This window comes from Danio rerio, chromosome 6 (assembly GCF_049306965.1).
Source record: "Danio rerio strain Tuebingen ecotype United States chromosome 6, GRCz12tu, whole genome shotgun sequence".
NCBI classification, from domain to species: Eukaryota; Metazoa; Chordata; class Actinopteri; order Cypriniformes; family Danionidae; genus Danio; species Danio rerio.
This window is the reverse complement of record NC_133181.1, coordinates 60,240,833-60,259,423: the sequence shown is the minus strand read 5'-3', so window position 1 is coordinate 60,259,423 and position 18,591 is coordinate 60,240,833. Positions and strand designations below refer to the sequence as shown.

At 35.3% G+C, this 18,591-nt stretch overlaps 2 protein-coding genes across 3 annotated transcripts in view; one reads left to right on the top strand and one right to left on the bottom strand.

Annotated features, from left to right (window-relative positions):
• necab3 (N-terminal EF-hand calcium binding protein 3) overlaps positions 1-10,479 on the bottom strand; it is an 80,053-nt gene extending 69,574 nt beyond the window's left edge. Inside the window, exon 1 of the mRNA XM_005168786.6 lies at positions 10,192-10,479. Within this exon, the coding sequence (XP_005168843.2) occupies positions 10,192-10,320 (129 nt within the window). The 5' untranslated portion in view covers positions 10,321-10,479. The remainder of the gene's footprint in view (positions 1-10,191) is intronic.
• A 2,674-nt stretch (positions 10,480-13,153) lies between these two features.
• The window catches only part of itcha (itchy E3 ubiquitin protein ligase a), a 48,371-nt gene continuing 42,933 nt past the window's right edge, over positions 13,154-18,591 (top strand). Inside the window, exon 1 of one of the 2 annotated variants that reach the window (XM_009302759.5) lies at positions 13,154-13,293. The gene's annotated coding sequence lies outside the window, so the exon portion shown is untranslated. The remainder of the gene's footprint in view (positions 13,294-18,591) is intronic. The other variant, NM_001287095.1, reaches the window with a different exon arrangement.

Here is an 18,591-nt window from a genome sequence, read left to right as displayed (position 1 = left end):
ACTTAGAGCGCAGTGTCAACCTACAATCCTATTAGCTGAAATAATACAAGAAAAAACTCCATAATGGTGTTATCAAGACTTTCAGAAAGAGGAAAACAATAGTGTGAGACTGATAATGGCAGTGAAAAGAGAGAATAATGTCAGATTTACTGTCCTGTGCATTAGAAACATACCTGTCAACCCTCCCATTTTTCCTGGGATTCTCCCGTATTTTACAGTTCTATCCCGCTATCATCCCGTAAAGGTATTTTCCCGTATTTCTCCCGTATTTTCAGTCTTTCCCTGAACAGCCGAGCCTCCCTATACCCATACCGCCGAACCACCAGGGGTCGCCCCTTGCTCTAAAACGTGAGTCTTCTGTGCTTTCGCTTTGTTTAGGAATGAAAACACTTATAAACAAATATTAAAAATGACGCGATTCCATTTCCTTTTGATTACAGGTGCATTCGCCCATCCTATACGATCCCCAAAACAGTCATATAACTTAATGGTGCATGACTGTCAGCTGACGTGCTCCATAGTGATGAACAGATGCTGTTTACCAAAAGGATTCTGTACACACGATTTCAAGCGGACTGAAAGTCTGGCTTTTGGGTGCTTGTTTAAACAGACATGTACACATAAATAATAATAATAACATATAAAGATGTCGATCTTGTTGGGTTTTTTTCCAAACACAATTAATTTCATCTTAAATGAGGATAAAAAGTTAGGAAAGCAGACAAATGCTTTCATTATAACATTAGATGTGTGCATTTTCAAGTGACACCTCTTATTTAATGTAATAAAAAAATCCTATTAAATGAGAGATTCATTCGTTGCTCTTTAATCAGAATGTGTGAGTTAAACAGTGGAGAAACGGCTAATGAGATTGATAGCTTGATTCTGTTTCATTATGATAGCTATTAATTTTAATAAGCTGAACTGTGTGCTAATGTATTTGCTGCTAATGTATATATTTATTTTTCTTTTTTTAATAATAATTTTAAAACATATTATATACAATTTACCTGTTTATTTACAATGAAACAGCTCTAAATGAACATATTTAGTAATTTTATTTTATTTTTTTATTTTTTTGGGGGGGTGTTGGGGGAATCCCTTATTATGGTGGGCTTATCCCTTATTTTCAAATCCCAATGTTGACAGGTATGATTAAAACACCTCACCAGTGTTGGGCAATAAGGCGTTACTAGTAATGCGTTACTGTCACGCCATTACGTTTGACAGAAACTAATACAGTAACGCATTACTTTTAAAATATATTAACTCTGCTATCAATACAATATGATGCGCTTGTCCATTACTTGGTAAACTATTTAATTTTGGCTGGAGTCTAGCCTACATCTTCCTGTTTACAGCATTGTGGAATTGGCGGATGCCAACCAACCACCACAAAGAAGACACGTCGTGTATGCGGCACCAGACTGGACAAAGTATAGCGAAGGCAGAGAGACCAAGTGGCAACCTCCTGCTCTGCCTCAGGAAGCCAATACGGAAGTTCATGGAAATTCATTGACTCGCCTTTGGGGGATGGCTCCAGGAACTCCAGATAATGATAAATTGATAGTCCTTTATTTATCAGGGGTCGCCACATAGATATATACATTAGATGTCGCCTACCCTGTTGTTGTCTATTGGAAGGAATGCGTCAATAGAACAGCCATTTTGGAACAGGGTAGCGCTCCTTAGAAATGAATGTGGGACCAAGGTACAGTGGAGGACTGTGGCCATCCAGAGCCAGAGAATTACACATATATCTATGATTGGGAGTTTTCCCGGAGGTCAGTATGCAAATGTAATTTTTTTTTTACAAAAAATTATAATTTTACATCACTTTTCTACATTGATGGATCAGTGACCGCACGGGCATTCCTGACAAAAAGCTTGTGTTTGTGAGTACAGAAATGTACTATTCACCCTCCCTGTTAAATTTGATCTAATCATGTCCTGAAACACAGCTCCTCTCCTGCTTTCACTTCTCATACTGACGGAGGGAGCGATTCGTTTGTGAATGAATCTCCGTTATGAACGACTCGATCACTAGCCGACAATAATACAAGTTTCTGGCAGCGCAGCATCTTGTTGTCATATTTCGTTTGCATTGTTTGCTGATTTTATTCAACAAACTAGCATAAGCCGAGTGTTTAGTGTGAGTTAGTGCTACTTTGCCTTGATGAATGCAGTAAGAGACTGTAAAATCATCAATAACGTTACCTGATTAGCACAAACGTTCGTAACTTACAAAAATGCAAAAAACTAAACCTTACCTATGAAATGTTCTGCCTTTGTGCTTTGTTTTGTTTGCTCATTACTACACCCGTAGACAGCGCTAAAGTCCCGCATCTTCACGTAATAACACTGTCTTGACTAGTGCAGCTGAATGACGTTTGTGCTGGGAGCACTGTACCAATATGGCGGCGCTATTGACGCATGCTCAGGGTCCCAATTCGATATCTAGTGTATATATCTATGGGGTCGCCACAGCACCAACTATTCCAGCATATATTTTACACAGCTGGCCAGTACTGGGAAACACCCATACAAACGGATTCACACACATATTCGTACACTGCAGCCAATTTAGTTCATCAATTCCCTTATAGCGCATGCGTTTGGACTGTGGGAGAAACCGGAGCACCCGGAGGAAACCCATGCAAACACGGACAGAAATGCCAACTGGTCCACCCAGGACTCAAATCAGCGACCTTCTTGCTGTGAGGCGACAGTGCTAACTACTGAGCATAAAACTCAAGTTTGGTGATGTATTGTGCTGAACGATGATATAAAAATGCATTTAATTTCACGCAAAGTTCAACATAGTGAGGATAAGTCCATAAAAAAAGAGATCTTTCACCATGATCTGAATTGCAAAGCATAAAAAAGCAACATTCGCAATCTTCTTTGATAAAACAACAAAAAATATAAGACAGAATCACACGCTGGGAACAGATTGAATTCTTCCGAGCAGCATTAATCACGACGCCCATCAGATCTGCCAGAAAACTTCTCTGTAATTGCTGCCATGATCAAAGACACACAACTTTTCTTCCCCGAGCGCCTGCTAAAGGATGAAGACTTAAGACAGAAACAATACTTTGACTTTTTTGTATCTCCCAAATGCGCCCGCTGAGCTGCTAATTTACACATTACAGAAATGCTGAAAACCTGAAGCTGCACCAGTGTTGCCAGATTGGAAATGTCAAAGTATCGTACCAGAACCTCAAAATTATCGTATTTGGAGGAAAATTATCGTACACGAGTCAAACTGAGAGTATACAGCTATTATCTAGACACATAGCGTTTTGACACAACGTGCAAAAACTAGGTACCTTGGTGGGAAGGTTCAAACTCCACCTCCGAGTTGCTGTCATTGAATGTTGCCAGATGTTGAGGGATTTATTTCACTGTACAAATTGGATGCCGTAATAGACTGCAAAATAGTGCTGGTTGGCTTGAAAGCAGTGCACACTCTGAGGTGTGCATGCTTTGTTCTGATGAGACTAACTTTGGAAAAAAACACGTTCACAAGACGCATTTGAATGGGGAAAAACGAGAACATCAAGGGAAAACTCCCGTCCTTCTCACCTTCCTTTACAGCACGAATTGTTTTAACATTATTGCTTAAAAGATCGACCTCAAACTGAAAACTACTGACCTAACCACGGGCGCACGCAGCAGGAGCGTTAACTCGTGAGAGAGAGCCATTCTTCACGTTGATTGGCTGAGAAGAGGCAACGTAAGATGAGATAGAAAACGTGCCTAACTCCACCTACTCCTCACAGACAGTACAGAAAAGATGCAGCTCGATCAATAAGTAAAGAAGCCCGAAGATTACAATGAAGTTACTTTTAAATGCCATAAAATTCTGAAATTATCGTACAAAATAGGATTTTTCTCATTATTGATCGTACATAGGTTGAAATTATCATACAAATACGATAATTATCGTACGTCTGGCAACACTGCGCTGCACGTATAAAATCAACATTAAATGTCTGCAACCTATTAGGTAAGAGCAAATATTTCAGACAAATGTAAGTCAGGGCATTATTTTATCCATCTGGAACTGATTGGATCGTGGACACTCCGCAAAAATGCTTGTCTTACTTCGATTTGGTGTCTTGTTACTAGTCCAAATATCAAACAATTCTTAAATCAAGAAGCATTTTATAGATTTCTTCAGAATATTGTCTTGTTTTAAGAATTAATGTCAAAATTTTGTGAGTTTTCCCTTAAAGCATGCTAAATAATCTGCCAATGAGGTCAGCAAAATAATCCAAAAAATAGTGTTTTTCGTTTTGACATGAGATTATTTTACACACCCCATTGGCTTTTAAGGAAAAACTTACTTAATTTTTCCATACTACTTCTTAAAACAAGACAATATTGTTTAGCTTGACTAGAAAATGCTTCTTGATTTAAGAAATGTAAGATATTTTGGACTAGAAACAAGACTAAAAATCGAAGGAAAGCAGTGCAGTGGGTGATTTTGAGTCAGATCTGAATGTGGATTGCATTGGGAGATCAATTTCACCCTCCAGAGCATTTCCATTTATCCCAATCATTATTTGATATCATTTCCATAACCTACATTATCTCTGCTGCATGGCAAAGATTGGAGAAAGAGGGCGTCATCCACACTCAAATGCTGACTTCTGACAGAAATAAAAGACCAATTAAAATGATTTGAATCAACACAATTCTTAAGTTTAGGTTTTTTTTGGACAATTTAATTGTTTTATGTTTAATCCATTAAGTTTTTTTTAAAGCCAGCATATTTTACAGTGTACAACAACAGCCAATGAGTTTAAATATTAGGCTATTCACTGAAATATTTGGCTATAGACTCAAAACAAATGATGTTTGCTCTTTGTTCAAACTACTTATTTAAAATGAGCTGAACCAACATTATTATTTTAGGAACAACTTAATTGTTTTATGTTCAATCACTCTTTCATTTTTCTTTGGCTTAGTGCCTTTATTAACCTGGAGTCGCCAACAGCGGAATGAACCGCCAACTTATCCTTCTGTGCTACCCACTGCACCCTTTTTAATGTTCAATCCACTTAAATTTGTAAAAACTAATATCATTTCATTTCCTTCGGCCTTATTTATCAGGGATCACCACAGCGGAATCCACCACCAACTATTTCAGCATGTTTTACACAGCAGATGCCCTTCTAGCTGCAATCCAGTCCTGGGAAACACCCATACACTCTCACATTCGCACACACGCATACACTATGGCCAATATTGTAAATCAATTTTCTTTAAAGCGCATGTGTTTGGACTGTGAGGGAAACCGAAGCACACGGAGGAAACCCATGACAACATGGGAGAACATGCAAACTCCACATAGAAATGCTAAACGACCCAGCCGGGACTTCAACCAGTGACCTTCTTGCTGTGACAGCGATGCACGGTCGAATCATGCAAAATGAAATCAGGAGCATGCACTTTAGGATTTCAGGTTGACTTTCACACACACAAACACACACACACAGACACACACACACACACACACATCGCCTCTGTTGTCAGACCCCCTCTATGACAGCTTATTTAACCCTGCTGAGAGAACATCTGCAACTTTTTATCTGTCACTAACACAAGAGCGCACAACCCTAAATGTGCCAAAGCAGGTACACGGATTCTACATTAAACACATCTACAACAAACAGTACATCACCTTTTAAGACAAGACATGCAGGAAAACGAAAGGCAAATATACAGCGCTCAGCGTATATGAGTACACCCCTCACAAATCTCTCCTTTAAATTCATATTTTAATAGGAAGCTCTACAATATTATATTTGTGCATGTACATTAGATTAGTCAGTACTGAAGCCAAATCTGGAGCTTATCTGACAAAATAACTTATGAGAACGGCCCAAAAACGAGTACAGCCAAATTTATATGTTAGAGAAAAAGATTAAATACACATTTAAAAAAAGAGGAAAAATCAAGAGAAGCAAAAAAAAAGGGGAAATTTTTGTTGAAATTTTGTAGGTTGTAATTTATTTTTATAGGTTATAATTTATATATATATAAAGAAATTACGCTTCTGGCATGTGTTTTTTTTTCTGGCATTTACCTTTTTTGGTCATCCGCAAACGGAAGTACATTATAATTATCTAGTTGTGTAGAAAACTATGGTTTAAATAGTAATGCAAACAAACATAGCAAACAGCTGCTTTAAATATGAATATTTTACAATTTGGGTTGTGAATTTAAACATTTAAAATGTTTTTTTATATATTTAACATTTAAAAATATATTTAAAATATGTATTTTTCATAGAAAATGAAACAAATCACAAATCTCTCTTTTAAATTCATATTTTAATAGGAAGCTCTACAATATTATATTTGTGCATGTACATTAGATTAGTCAGTACTGAAGCCAAATCTGGAGCTTATCTGACAAAATAACTTATGAGAGCGGCCCAAAAACGAGTACAGCCAAATTTATATGTTAGAGAAAAAGATTAAATACACATTTAAAAAAAGAGGAAAAATCAAGAGAAGCAAAAAAAGGGAAAATTTTGTTGAAATTTTGTAGGTTGTAATTTATTTTGCAATATTCTGCTTGAATTTAATTGCATTATCTTTCAATTTCTAAACCTGTTTGGTGACTAAATACGATTTTAATATTATCTGTTTAATAAATCTGTTTTGCTTAAATGCACCAAATTACACTGCCTATATTCACTGAGAAATGGAGGAAAATAGTCATTTTCAAAAATGGGCTGTTATGCTGAGCACTGTATTTCAAATGAATGCTGTGCATAAAATAATCTAGAAATCAATGTATCATGGTTCCACTACAAATGAACTGTTTTCAACATCGATCATAATAAAGTGTTTCTTGAGCATCAAATGAGCACATTAATGTGATTTGTGAAGGAACATGTGACACTGTTGACCAAAAGAAACAAATATATTTATTAACAAATTAACATACACTCTCAGAAATAAAGGTACAGGAGCTGTCACTGGGGCAATACATTTTGAAAAGGTGCATATTACCTGAAGAGTCCATAATGGTACCTCAGAGGTACTTTTTACTTTCATTTGGGTTCACGAATATGCACCTTTTAGGTACCATTGTGGACTATTTGGGTACAAATATGTATCTTTTAAAAAGGTACTGCCCCAGTGACAGACCCTGTACCTTTCTTTCTCAGAGTGTAGAAAACTATGGTTTAAATAGTAATGCAAACAAACATAGCAAACAGCTGCTTTAAATATGAATATTTTACAATTTGGGTTGTGAATTTAAACATTTAAAATGTTTTTTTTTATATATTTAACATTTAAAAATATATTTAAAATATGTATTTTTCATAGAAAATGAAACAAATCACAAATCTCTCTTTTAAATTCATATTTTAATAGGAAGCTCTACAATATTATATTTGTGCATGTACATTAGATTAGTCAGTACTGAAGCCAAATCTGGAGCTTATCTGACAAAATAACTTATGAGAACGGCCCAAAAACGAGTACAGCCAAATTTATATGTTAGAGAAAAAGATTAAATACACATTTAAAAAAAGAGGAGAAATCAAGAGAAGCAAAAAAGGGGAAAATTTTGTTGAAATTTTGTAGGTTGTAATTTATTTTGCAATATTCTGCTTGAATTTAATTGCATTATCTTTCAATTTCTAAACCTTTTTGGTGACTAAATACGATTTTAATAAATATATCTGTTTAATAAATCTGTTTTGCTTAAATGCACCAAATTACACTGCCTATATTCAATGAGAAATGGAGGAAAATAGTCATTTTCAAAAATGGGCTGTTATGCTGAGCACTGTATTTCAAATGAATGCTGTACATAAAATAATCTAGAAATCAATGTATCATGGTTCCACTACAAATGAACTGTTTTCAACATCGATCATAATAAAGTGTTTCTTGAGCATCAAATGAGCACATTAGTGTGATTTGTGAAGAAACATGTGACACTGATGACCAAAAGAAACAAATATATTTATTAACATATTAACATACACTCTCAGAAATAAAGGTACAGGAGCTGTCACTGGGGCAGTACATTTTGAAAAGGTGCATATTACCTGAAGAGTCCATAATGGTACCTCAGAGGTACTTTTTACTTTCATTTGGGTTCACGAATATGCACCTTTTAGGTAGCATTGTGGACTATTTGGGTACAAATATGTATCTTTTAAAAAGGTACTGCCCCAGTGACAGACCCTGTACCTTTATTTCTCAGAGTGTAGAAAACTATGGTTTAAATAGTAATGCAAACAAACATAGCAAACAGCTGCTTTAAATATTAATATTTCACAATTTGAGTTGTGAATTTAAAACATTTAAAATGTTTTATATATATAAATTAAACATTAAAAAATAAATAAATAAATAAATAAATAAATATATATATATATATATATATATATATATATATATATATATATATATATATATATATATATATATATATATATATATATATATATATATATATATAAAGAAATTACACTTCAGGCATGTGTTTTTTTTCTGGCATTTACCTTTTTTGGTCATCCGCAAACGGAAGTACATTATAATTATCTAGTTGTGTAGAAAACTATGGTTTAAATAGTAATGCAAACAAACATAGCAAACAGCTGCTTTAAATATTAATATTTCACAATTTGGGTTGTGAATTTAAACATTTAAAATGTTTTTTTTTATATATTTAACATTTAAAAATATATTTAAAATATGTATTTTTCATAGAAAATGTGTTATTTTTTTCTGCCATTTGCCTTTTTTTTTTTTTTTTGGTAATCCGCAAAAGAAAGTACTTTATAATAATTAAATGGGTTTTCTGTTCCTTTTTTGTTCAAAAAGGCTTCAATTATATATACAGTGCTCAGCATATATGAGTACACCCCTCACAAATCTCTCTTTTAAATTCATATTTTAATAGGAAGCTCTACAATATTATATTTGTGCATGTACATTAGATTAGTCAGTACTGAAGCCAAATCTGGAGCTTATCTGACAAATCACTTACGATAACGCTTCAAAAACCAAAAACTAGTACCGCCAAATTTATATGTTAGAGAAAAATATGAAATACAAATTTTAAAAAGAGGAAAAATCAAGAGAAGAGAAAATTTTGGTGATACTTGGTAGATTGTAATTTATTTTTGCAATATTCTGCTTGAATTTAATTATATTATCTTCAATTTCTACACCTGTTTGGTGATTAAAATGTTATTTTAATAAATATATATGTTTAATAAATACATTTTGTTCAAATGCACCAAAATACACGGCCTATATTCACTGAGAAATGGAGGAAAATATTCATTTTCAAAATGGGCTGTACTCAATTATGCTGAGCACTGTAACTGCAATGCAATATTAATCATACCCTTGATTATATTTTTAAATACTGAAAAAAAATCCATTCTGCTTTAAATGTTGCATCATATGGACTAAATACAATACTTTCACGCATATCAATAATATGATATCATGCATACTGTATGACCATAAGAAGCAAACATGCAAACAACACAACATACACCGCTTTTACATTGCATTTTAGAAAAATGATTCACCAGAAGCTCCTCCAATTATTTAATTATATGCAACAAAATTATGAAACATAAATAGCTATGGTTATTTGAGAGATTCACTAATAATTATATACTAAAATATAACAATAATAATAATATTTACATGTTGATCTATTATATATCTGTCAGGCCTATGTTTAAATATGCAAATGAGCCATATAAACTATTAATTTTATAATAATAATTATATTCACTAATAATTATATACTAATACATAATTATAATTAATAATAATTTTTACATGTTGATCTATAACATATCTGTCAGGGCTATCTTTAAATATGCAAATGAGCTAAATATACTGTAATACAGCCCAGCCATCTAAAGACTAAAGATAAGACATGATCATAAGTGGATTATTTGTGCTTATAAGTACATTGTATTATTCATTTAGGCTATCAAACCCTCAATGATTAATACAATAACCTATTTTAAGATTATACAAAGCACAAACAATCTCAACCTCTATGTGTGTGTGTGTGTGTCCTACATTCAGAAGTGACACAATATGTGGTGTTCTTGCTGCTCAAGGTGAATGTTTGCATTGTGACCTATTGACGGGTTCATTGACCGAATGTTTGGCTACTTACATCGTGAAAGATGGACAGTCCGTGAACCGAATCCAGCATCTGATGCTGCATTTGATGCTGTTTGGAGCGAAGGTGCTCGCGCTTCGCCGACTGGAGACACATCGTGATCATTTCAGCGCACGCCAACATCTTTAACGAGCTGAAATTCGGGAATTCAGACAGAAGAATGAACAGTGGAGGACACAGATAAATGTGCAGATCCTCGGGATTGGAGCTGGTTTGCGAAAGGCAGTCCGGCGATGGTCTTCTGGGCGAATGATACAGACGATGATGATGCTGAGGAATACTAGTGAACGACAACGAGTCGCACTTTTGATTCAACCGATTCCTTTGAATGACTCGGACGAACCGATTCGAATGTGTCTTATAAACGATAAAGTGCAGTCAATATTTTTAGTGCATGAATATGTACGTTTGAGCTTTTGAACTATTTATGAAGTTGGAAATAAAGCTTATGTCATCAAACTATTTGATTATATTCACTAAGTATATTCACTAATTAGTTGATTAGTGCGTATTGACTGTATTGACTTACTTATTGAGTCTATGTATAACTCGTCATGTCTTTTTTATGTACAGCCCTGGCATTGTACATGAAGTTCATGTATTAATAATTATAAATATTGTCTATATTCTGTTCATTTGGACGTGTTATAAAGCAGGCTAAGTGTTATTTCACACGTATAACTAATAAATAAATATGAATTAATATTATTTTTTAATTAATAAATGAGTAGCATACAAGGAATTTGTTTTCATGACATAGCATAGGTTTCTACAGTGAAAGAGACAGGGACAAACACAGAATAAAAAGGAATAATCATAAAAAAATGTAATAAAATAGGCTATATATAGGCTAGGCTAGTCTATATACAAGGACACTATTGTTTTGGATCGAAACCGTTGTGAGTTGTAAATACTATATACAGTAATGTAGAATGGTTTAAAATAATATAACACTGTATTTAGGCTAATAAAATAACATTCACATTTTTCATGGATGTTTAAGAATTACCTTTATCAATTGGGAATATTACCATTATCATCTGTGCCGTGAGTTTGGTCAGCATTTGGTCAGCCTTACAATTCGAATCCGAATCGAACCGAGTCGCATAGATGAATCAGACTCAGATATAGGAAGTTCTCGCGCTCTGTTTGTCCACCTCCTCGGATGCTGATTGGTCCAGCAGTAGTTCAATGGACAACACTCCTCTGACTCGCCTTTGCTAGAACAAACATCTTTATTTATAATCTATTTATTCATATTCTTTGATTATTGTTTTATTATATTGTAAAATGACAGTGAATTAATGAATGAACTAATAAATGAAAGAATGAATTAATGAATAATATATTCTAATAGGCTATTACCATTGCATAATCTGACATTTATTTTCATGTTATGTAATTTATTGCAACTATCGACACTTTTTCTCACAAGTTTTATGTTTTCTATGTACTACATTTCCACCCTGTATACTCTATATTAAGATGATATATGCTATTTATGACCACATGACTATAGTTTATACTATTTACGACTATAGATGTGACCGATTAACCGTCTAACTAACCAAATTAAAATAAATAAATAAATAAATTTAACTTAGCATACCATATTATTATTATTGGCGACGCAGTGGTGCAGTAGGTTCGAGCCTCGGCTGGGTCAGCTGGCATTTTTGTGTGGAGTTTGCATGTTCTCCCCGCATTCGCGTGGGTTTTCTCCAGGTGCTCCAAAGCAGTCAAAAGACATGCTGTACATGTGAATTGGGTAGGCTAAATTGACCGTAGTGTATCTGTGTAAATGAGTGTGTATGGATGTTTCCCAGTGACCGGTTGCAGCTGGAAGGGCATTCACTGCGTAAAACATATGCTGGAAAAGTTAGCAATTCATTCCACTGTGGCAACCCTGGATTAATAAAGGGACTAAGCCGAAAAGAAAAGAAATAGATGAATAAATGAATAAGCACTTGCACAGATAAATAAATAAATAAATAAATAAATAAATACCTTAACACAGTATATTAATATTATTTAGAAATAATGTCATGGTACTAAAACCATGCACAAATAAATATGCAAAAATGCAGTGACAGCTGAGTTCCTAAGTGTTTAATGTTTTTACAAGGACTTGCATAAATAAATAAATCTGTTAAGATACCGCGGTAAAGTTAGTTTGACATTTGACATTCATAAAACATTCGGTTTCAAACCAAATAAATTCTTTGCTCCTGTTATAGTTTAAGCCAAAATATGTCAGCCAGACATAAATATGTGCCCTTTATGTTGCACAAAGCTTAACTTCTTAATTAAAAATAAATTAATTAACCATACGAATAAATTAAACAATTCAACCATATTAAATTATACTATAAAATAAGGACCAACATGTTCAGAAAAAACAACCTGGTTTATTTAATTTATTTTTTAATAATTTAAAAAATACTTTTAATGTAAAAATGATAAAAGTCAATTAAACTATCACACCTTTTGAGATAATAGAATAAAGTCAACTCAAAAAATGACTAAATATTTTATGGTGCACAACCTTTTTGGTTTTTTTACAGTTTTGCCTTTGTTGATTTTATATACAGTAATGAATCCATATTTTCATTAAGTTAAATACACTGTAAACACTTACATGAATTAAACACTATTTGAGACATGAACATTCAAATAGAAACCACAACTATGCCATGTCTATCAAGATCTTTCAGTGAACACCATGGATGATTGTACTACTTTCCCTGTCAAACAGCGCCATCTCGTGAAAGAACAAGCCTATAAATAATCTTAAGAAATCTATTACTGGCTCACCTTGACGTATAGACACACATATCTAGTCTTTCGCTCTTTATATTAGTAAAATACCGCGCAGTGCACACCTTTGTATAAAGAAGCATTGAATAATCCAGATAGACGCGCGCGTCGTCACGTGACGGGGTCGCGCAGATACGTCACTCCGACATGGAGCCTGTGCTGGTGGCGGACCTTTGGTCACCCGGTTGAGATGGAGCAAAGTTTATTAAAACGGCGAAAAGCTGATCTCAGATTCCGTTAAAACTGACATCTAGAAGCATTCCCTGTGATCATAACACGGTAAGATATTAGTGACACACACCTATAGAGGACAGTATGGCTTTAAACCAGCCGTGTTTTGGTAACGCGTTACCGTTAGCTTGTTTGACCGGTGACTGACTACTGGACTCTAGCAGGTGATGTTTTGACAGCTCGTTACTGTACCTTAACTATAGTCTGAAACGATTTACAACGGCCAGTTTTCATTTTCCATTTGATATATGCATGTAGCTTACGTGTAAACATCCGTCTGTTGTTATGCTGAATTTTGTAGCTGCGACACCGACAGTCAGTAACGTTATGTGACGTCACTGCTCTCAAAAGTACTGTAACTGTATGTGTGTTATAACACAACGATGGTATGTACATAAAACTGACCTGTCGTCTTTATCCAAGGCACTGAATGTATATATCACGACATTTACATAGTAACTGTTATGCCATTATAGTTCCATGCAATTGTGTGCACAATTAATGTCTGTTCATGATATAGGCTACCATCTGATGTCATTTCATGGCGCTTTTTAATGTCTTTATACTTTCCAAATTATAAAAAAGTAAGATACAGCAGGTCAACATGGTTACAGAAAGACATTTCTAAAAAGCAGTTTGAATATGAGTTATTTATTTAATCATGCACTAATTTCTGTACATTTCCACACAGTAATCTTTTATTTATTGGTTTAAATAAAATATTGAAATTTAAAAAGATGAATTTTTAGTACAATGTTTAAAGATAGGGCAGCACGATTGCTCTGAGTTTCCTCCAAGTGCTCCGGTTTTCCCCACAAGTCCAAAGACATGCACTATAGGTGAATTGTGTAGGCTGATTTGTCCATTATCTATGTGTGTTAATGAGTGTGTGTGTGTGTTTTCCAGTAATAGGTTGCAGCTGGAACGCCATCCGCTGCATAAAACATGTGCTGGATAAGTTTATTCCGCTGTGGCGGCCCCAGATTAATAAAGAGACTAAGCCGATAGGAAAATAAATGAATGAATGAATGTTTAAAGATATGTATTGTAGCACATTGGACATTTTAATGCACGTTTAAATGCCTATTTAAGAAACTGGAATGTTTCTGACTTAGTGCATGAAAAGCTCACATCCCCTAAAGAAATGTACTTTAAGATTTTGACGGTAGAATAACCTTGGATAAAAGTATCACAGTATCACGGTATTTGATTACTGCCCTAAAATATATTATTTTTAAATGTCTGGGTAAAAAACTAAAACTTGTTTCCCCTTTGAAAACGATATATTTTATTTTCTGAAAGATTTATAATATTTTGAAGCAGTAAACAAGTCAGGCTAAATAATTAAAAGAAATCATTGACTTCTGCTGTTTTAAAAACACAGATTTCTTTACAATTTAAAACGACATCCTTGGACATTTTTTTTTTTGCTGGAGATAGTGTTGTCCTAAAAAAATGTTAGTAAAAATCCTACACATACCTTATGAACAGTATTACAGAAAATGTTGGCGGTTTTAAAACCTTGACTTTTCCAAACCGCAGTATATTTTGAAAACAGTTATCGTCCCATGCCTACTACAGACACAAATATAAATATATATATATATATATATATATATATATATATATATATATATATATATATATATATATATATATATATATATATATATAAAGTGAACACTTAAAAGTATGTTGTCTCTTTAGTAATCTGAAGCAGTCCAAAAATTGATCAGTATATAAAAATCAAGGATTTGCCTGTAGCGTTCAGTCTTAATATATTCAAAACCCCAATAAACAAGTGTTATTCAACGGTTGCAGATTTGTGAAAATCATTTCCTGACAATTGATGAAGTGCTTAAAAATCGTTATAATTCTTTATGTGGTTAACTAACCTCTCTGACAGATTGCTGATATTAGCCGCCACCCTGATTCACTGGCAGGCAGAATTAAACTTGAAAAAGTTAATGATGCATTAGATGAAACTCAAACCTGTTACCATGAATAATAGTTCATTGGTTGATCAATAAACCCCTCAGAATTGTCAGTGTGGAGCTGAAGAAATTAACCAGGCATTAAGACAATGTTTAAACCTTTTAACAGATAATTACTGACAAAAAAAATCTCATATTTGTTTATTGTTTACATATCAAGTTTTTAAGTATAAGACTTGAATAGTCTGCACTCTGCAGGCTGCTGTATGTTTTCATGCTTTTATGCTCTTATTGGAGTTTGACAACAGCAGCACCTATTAAACTTTCATTGTAGTGCAAAGAATGAGAATTATTTATTCCATTTTTTTCCCACAACAGTTGTTGTTTTTTTGGTGAAGATGTTTCTTACAGAGTTAAGGGCTGTTCATATCAAGCATTGCAGCTATAAAGATAATGACAAATCAAATCAAACAACTTTTATTGTCACATCATCAGCAGCATGTGTACTATGATGAGTGAAAAGCTTAGGTGCTGGCTCTGCGTTTCAAAGATTATTTTTAAAAACATACAATCACCCATCCGCTGCATAAAACATGTGCTGGATAAGTTGGCGGTTCATTCCGCTGTGGCGACCCCAGAATAATAATTGGTCTAAGCCGAAAAAAAAATGAATGAATGAATGAATATACAATCATCGGTCACTATTAGGTACACCTTATTAGTGCCTGGTTGGACCCACTTTTGCCTTCAGAACTGCCTCAATCCTTCATGGCAGAAATTCAACAAGGTGCTGGAAATATTCCTCAGTAATTTTGCTCCATATTGACATGATAGCATCACACAGTTGCTGCAGATTTGTCGGCTGCACATTCATGATGCCAATCTCCCGTTCCACCACATCCCAAAGGTGCTCTATTAGATTGAGATCTGGTGACTGTGGAGGCCATTTGAGTGCAGTGAACTCATTGTCAGATTCAAGAAACCAGTCTGAGATGATTCACGCTTTATGACATGGTGTGTTATCCTGCTGGAAGTAGCCATCAGAAGATGGAAACACTGTGCTCATAAAGGGATGGACATGGTCAGCAACAATACTCAGGTAGGCTGTGGTGTTCACACGATGCTTAATTGGTACTAATGAGCACAAAGTGTGCCAAGAAAATCTCCCCCACACCATTACCACTACCAGCAGCCTAAACCTCTGATACAAGGCAGGATGGATCCATGCTTTCATGTTGCTGACGCCAAATTCTGACCCGAGCATCTGAATGTGTCAGCAGAAATGGAGACTCATCAGAGCAGGCAACGTTTCTCCAATCTTCTATTGTCCAGTTTTGGTGAGTCTGTGTGAATTGTAGCCTCAGTTTCCTGTTCTTAGCTGACAGGAGCGGCACCCGGTGTGCTCTTCTGCTGCTGTAGCCCATCCGCCTCAAGGTTGGACGTGTTGTGTGTTCAGAGATGCTCTTCTGCAGACCTCGGTTGTAACGAGTGCTTATTTGAGTTACTGTTGCTTTTCTGTCAGCTGGAACCAGTCTGGCCATTCTCTGACCTCTGGCATCAGCAAGGCATTTGTGCCCACAGAACTGCCGCTCACTGGATATTTTATCATTCTCTGACCATTCTAGAGATGGTTGTGCATGAAAATCCCAGTAGATCAGCAGTTTCTGAAATACTCAGAGCAGCCCATCTGGCAAGAACAACCATGCCACACTCAAAGTCACCCAAATCCCCTTTCTTTCTCATTCTGATGCTCAGTTTGAACTGCAGCAGATCGTCTTGACCATGTCGACATGCCTAAATGCATTGAGTTGCTGCCATGTGATTGGCTGATTAGAAATTTGCTTTTACAAGCAGTTGGACAGGTGTACCTAATAAAGTGGCCGGTGAGTGTATATGATGACTTGATATAATGATCTTGAAAACATAAATGAAATACAAAATAATGGAAGCTATACATACTAGGGTAGCTAATTGAAAAATAAAATAGAAGTACCTGAGTTATCAAGTGCTTGTTTGAAAATGCTGCGGAAAATTAATGTGTGTTGTTTTTATTCCACTACACCAACAGCGATCTCTTAATTCTCAGTTTGATTAAATTACACAAGTTGGATTCACTGGTTAGATGCTCTAGAAGTGCAGCACACTGAGGACATTTGCTGGTTACAAGGGGGTAATAGAAAAAATAAAACATAAACTAAAAATGTCCTTAGTGTGAACGACCATGTAGAGACAATTCCCGTTTATTAGGAGGATTTAATGTGATCGGGATAGCAAGCATATCTGGGTTGCATCTGATTTCATGAATTTGTTTGTGAGCGAAAATCAGGGCTAAAATCATAAAGGGTGAACTTGGCACTAAAGAGATAAATCCAAAAAGTTATTTGGTTATCAGCTTTCCGTGTTGACATTTACATCTAGTCCCAATCTTCATTGATTTTAACGTCTGGTTTGTTGACTTTCGAATGTCACTGGTCTCTTTGTAAATGTCGGTGTGTGTGTTTCTCAGCACTTCCTCTCCGTGGAGAGACGGGGAAGTGCAGAGAAACGTCTGCCCTTGAAATTACATCATCTCTAATCTGGCAGGGATTACTGGAGACTTCTGTTGTGAGATTAGCTGTTACCACGGGGAAGGAAGAGTTGAAGACGTGCAGTAGCTTAGACATGCATCCATCACTAAACTGAATACAGAAATGATCAGATGACACGTGTTTATATGTTGAGCTGTAGAATTAAGAGTTTTTTTAAGGGTTTGCCAAAAATAAGTGATACTTTTTGCTTGTAGATGTGCCATGTTATAGAAGTAAAATGTCTTGTTTAATTCTTTCCAACATTTAAAGTTCAAGTCTAAAAGATTAACCCTCCTAATCTTTTTCAAGAGTTCACACTTAGCTGATGATTGATAGTAAAGCTAGTTTGGCGTGCTGTCCCGGGAGAGAGCCCTGAGCTTATAAGATCCTCGAGCCCTGGGCTCCCTCCCGTTGCAAGGCGAGAGGGGAGTTTGAGCTCAGGTAGATCTCGATGACTCCCCCTCTTGCTTGTTGTAGCTAAGTGTCAGATATGGATGCTGAAAGGTGTACTCAGAGTTTAGCTAAAGTATTTGGATTAATTGTTTAGAGTGCTTGTTTTTGAACTGTGGGAGGAAACCGGAGGACCCGGGGAAAACCCACGCGACCACGGGAAGAACGAGCAAACTCCGCACAGAAATGCCGTCTGGTTTGGAAAGGAATTAAACCAGGGGCATTCTTGCTGTGAGGCAACAGCGCTAATCGCTGGCCACCGTGACGCCCGTTTGAAAGGAGGGAAAGTAGGGTTGGGTAGTTGGGTTTCTTCAAGACGAAGATATTGATTTGAGAAAAGTCTGGTTATTTATAGTGAGTTAAGGACAGGGACGGACTGGGACAAAAATTCAGCC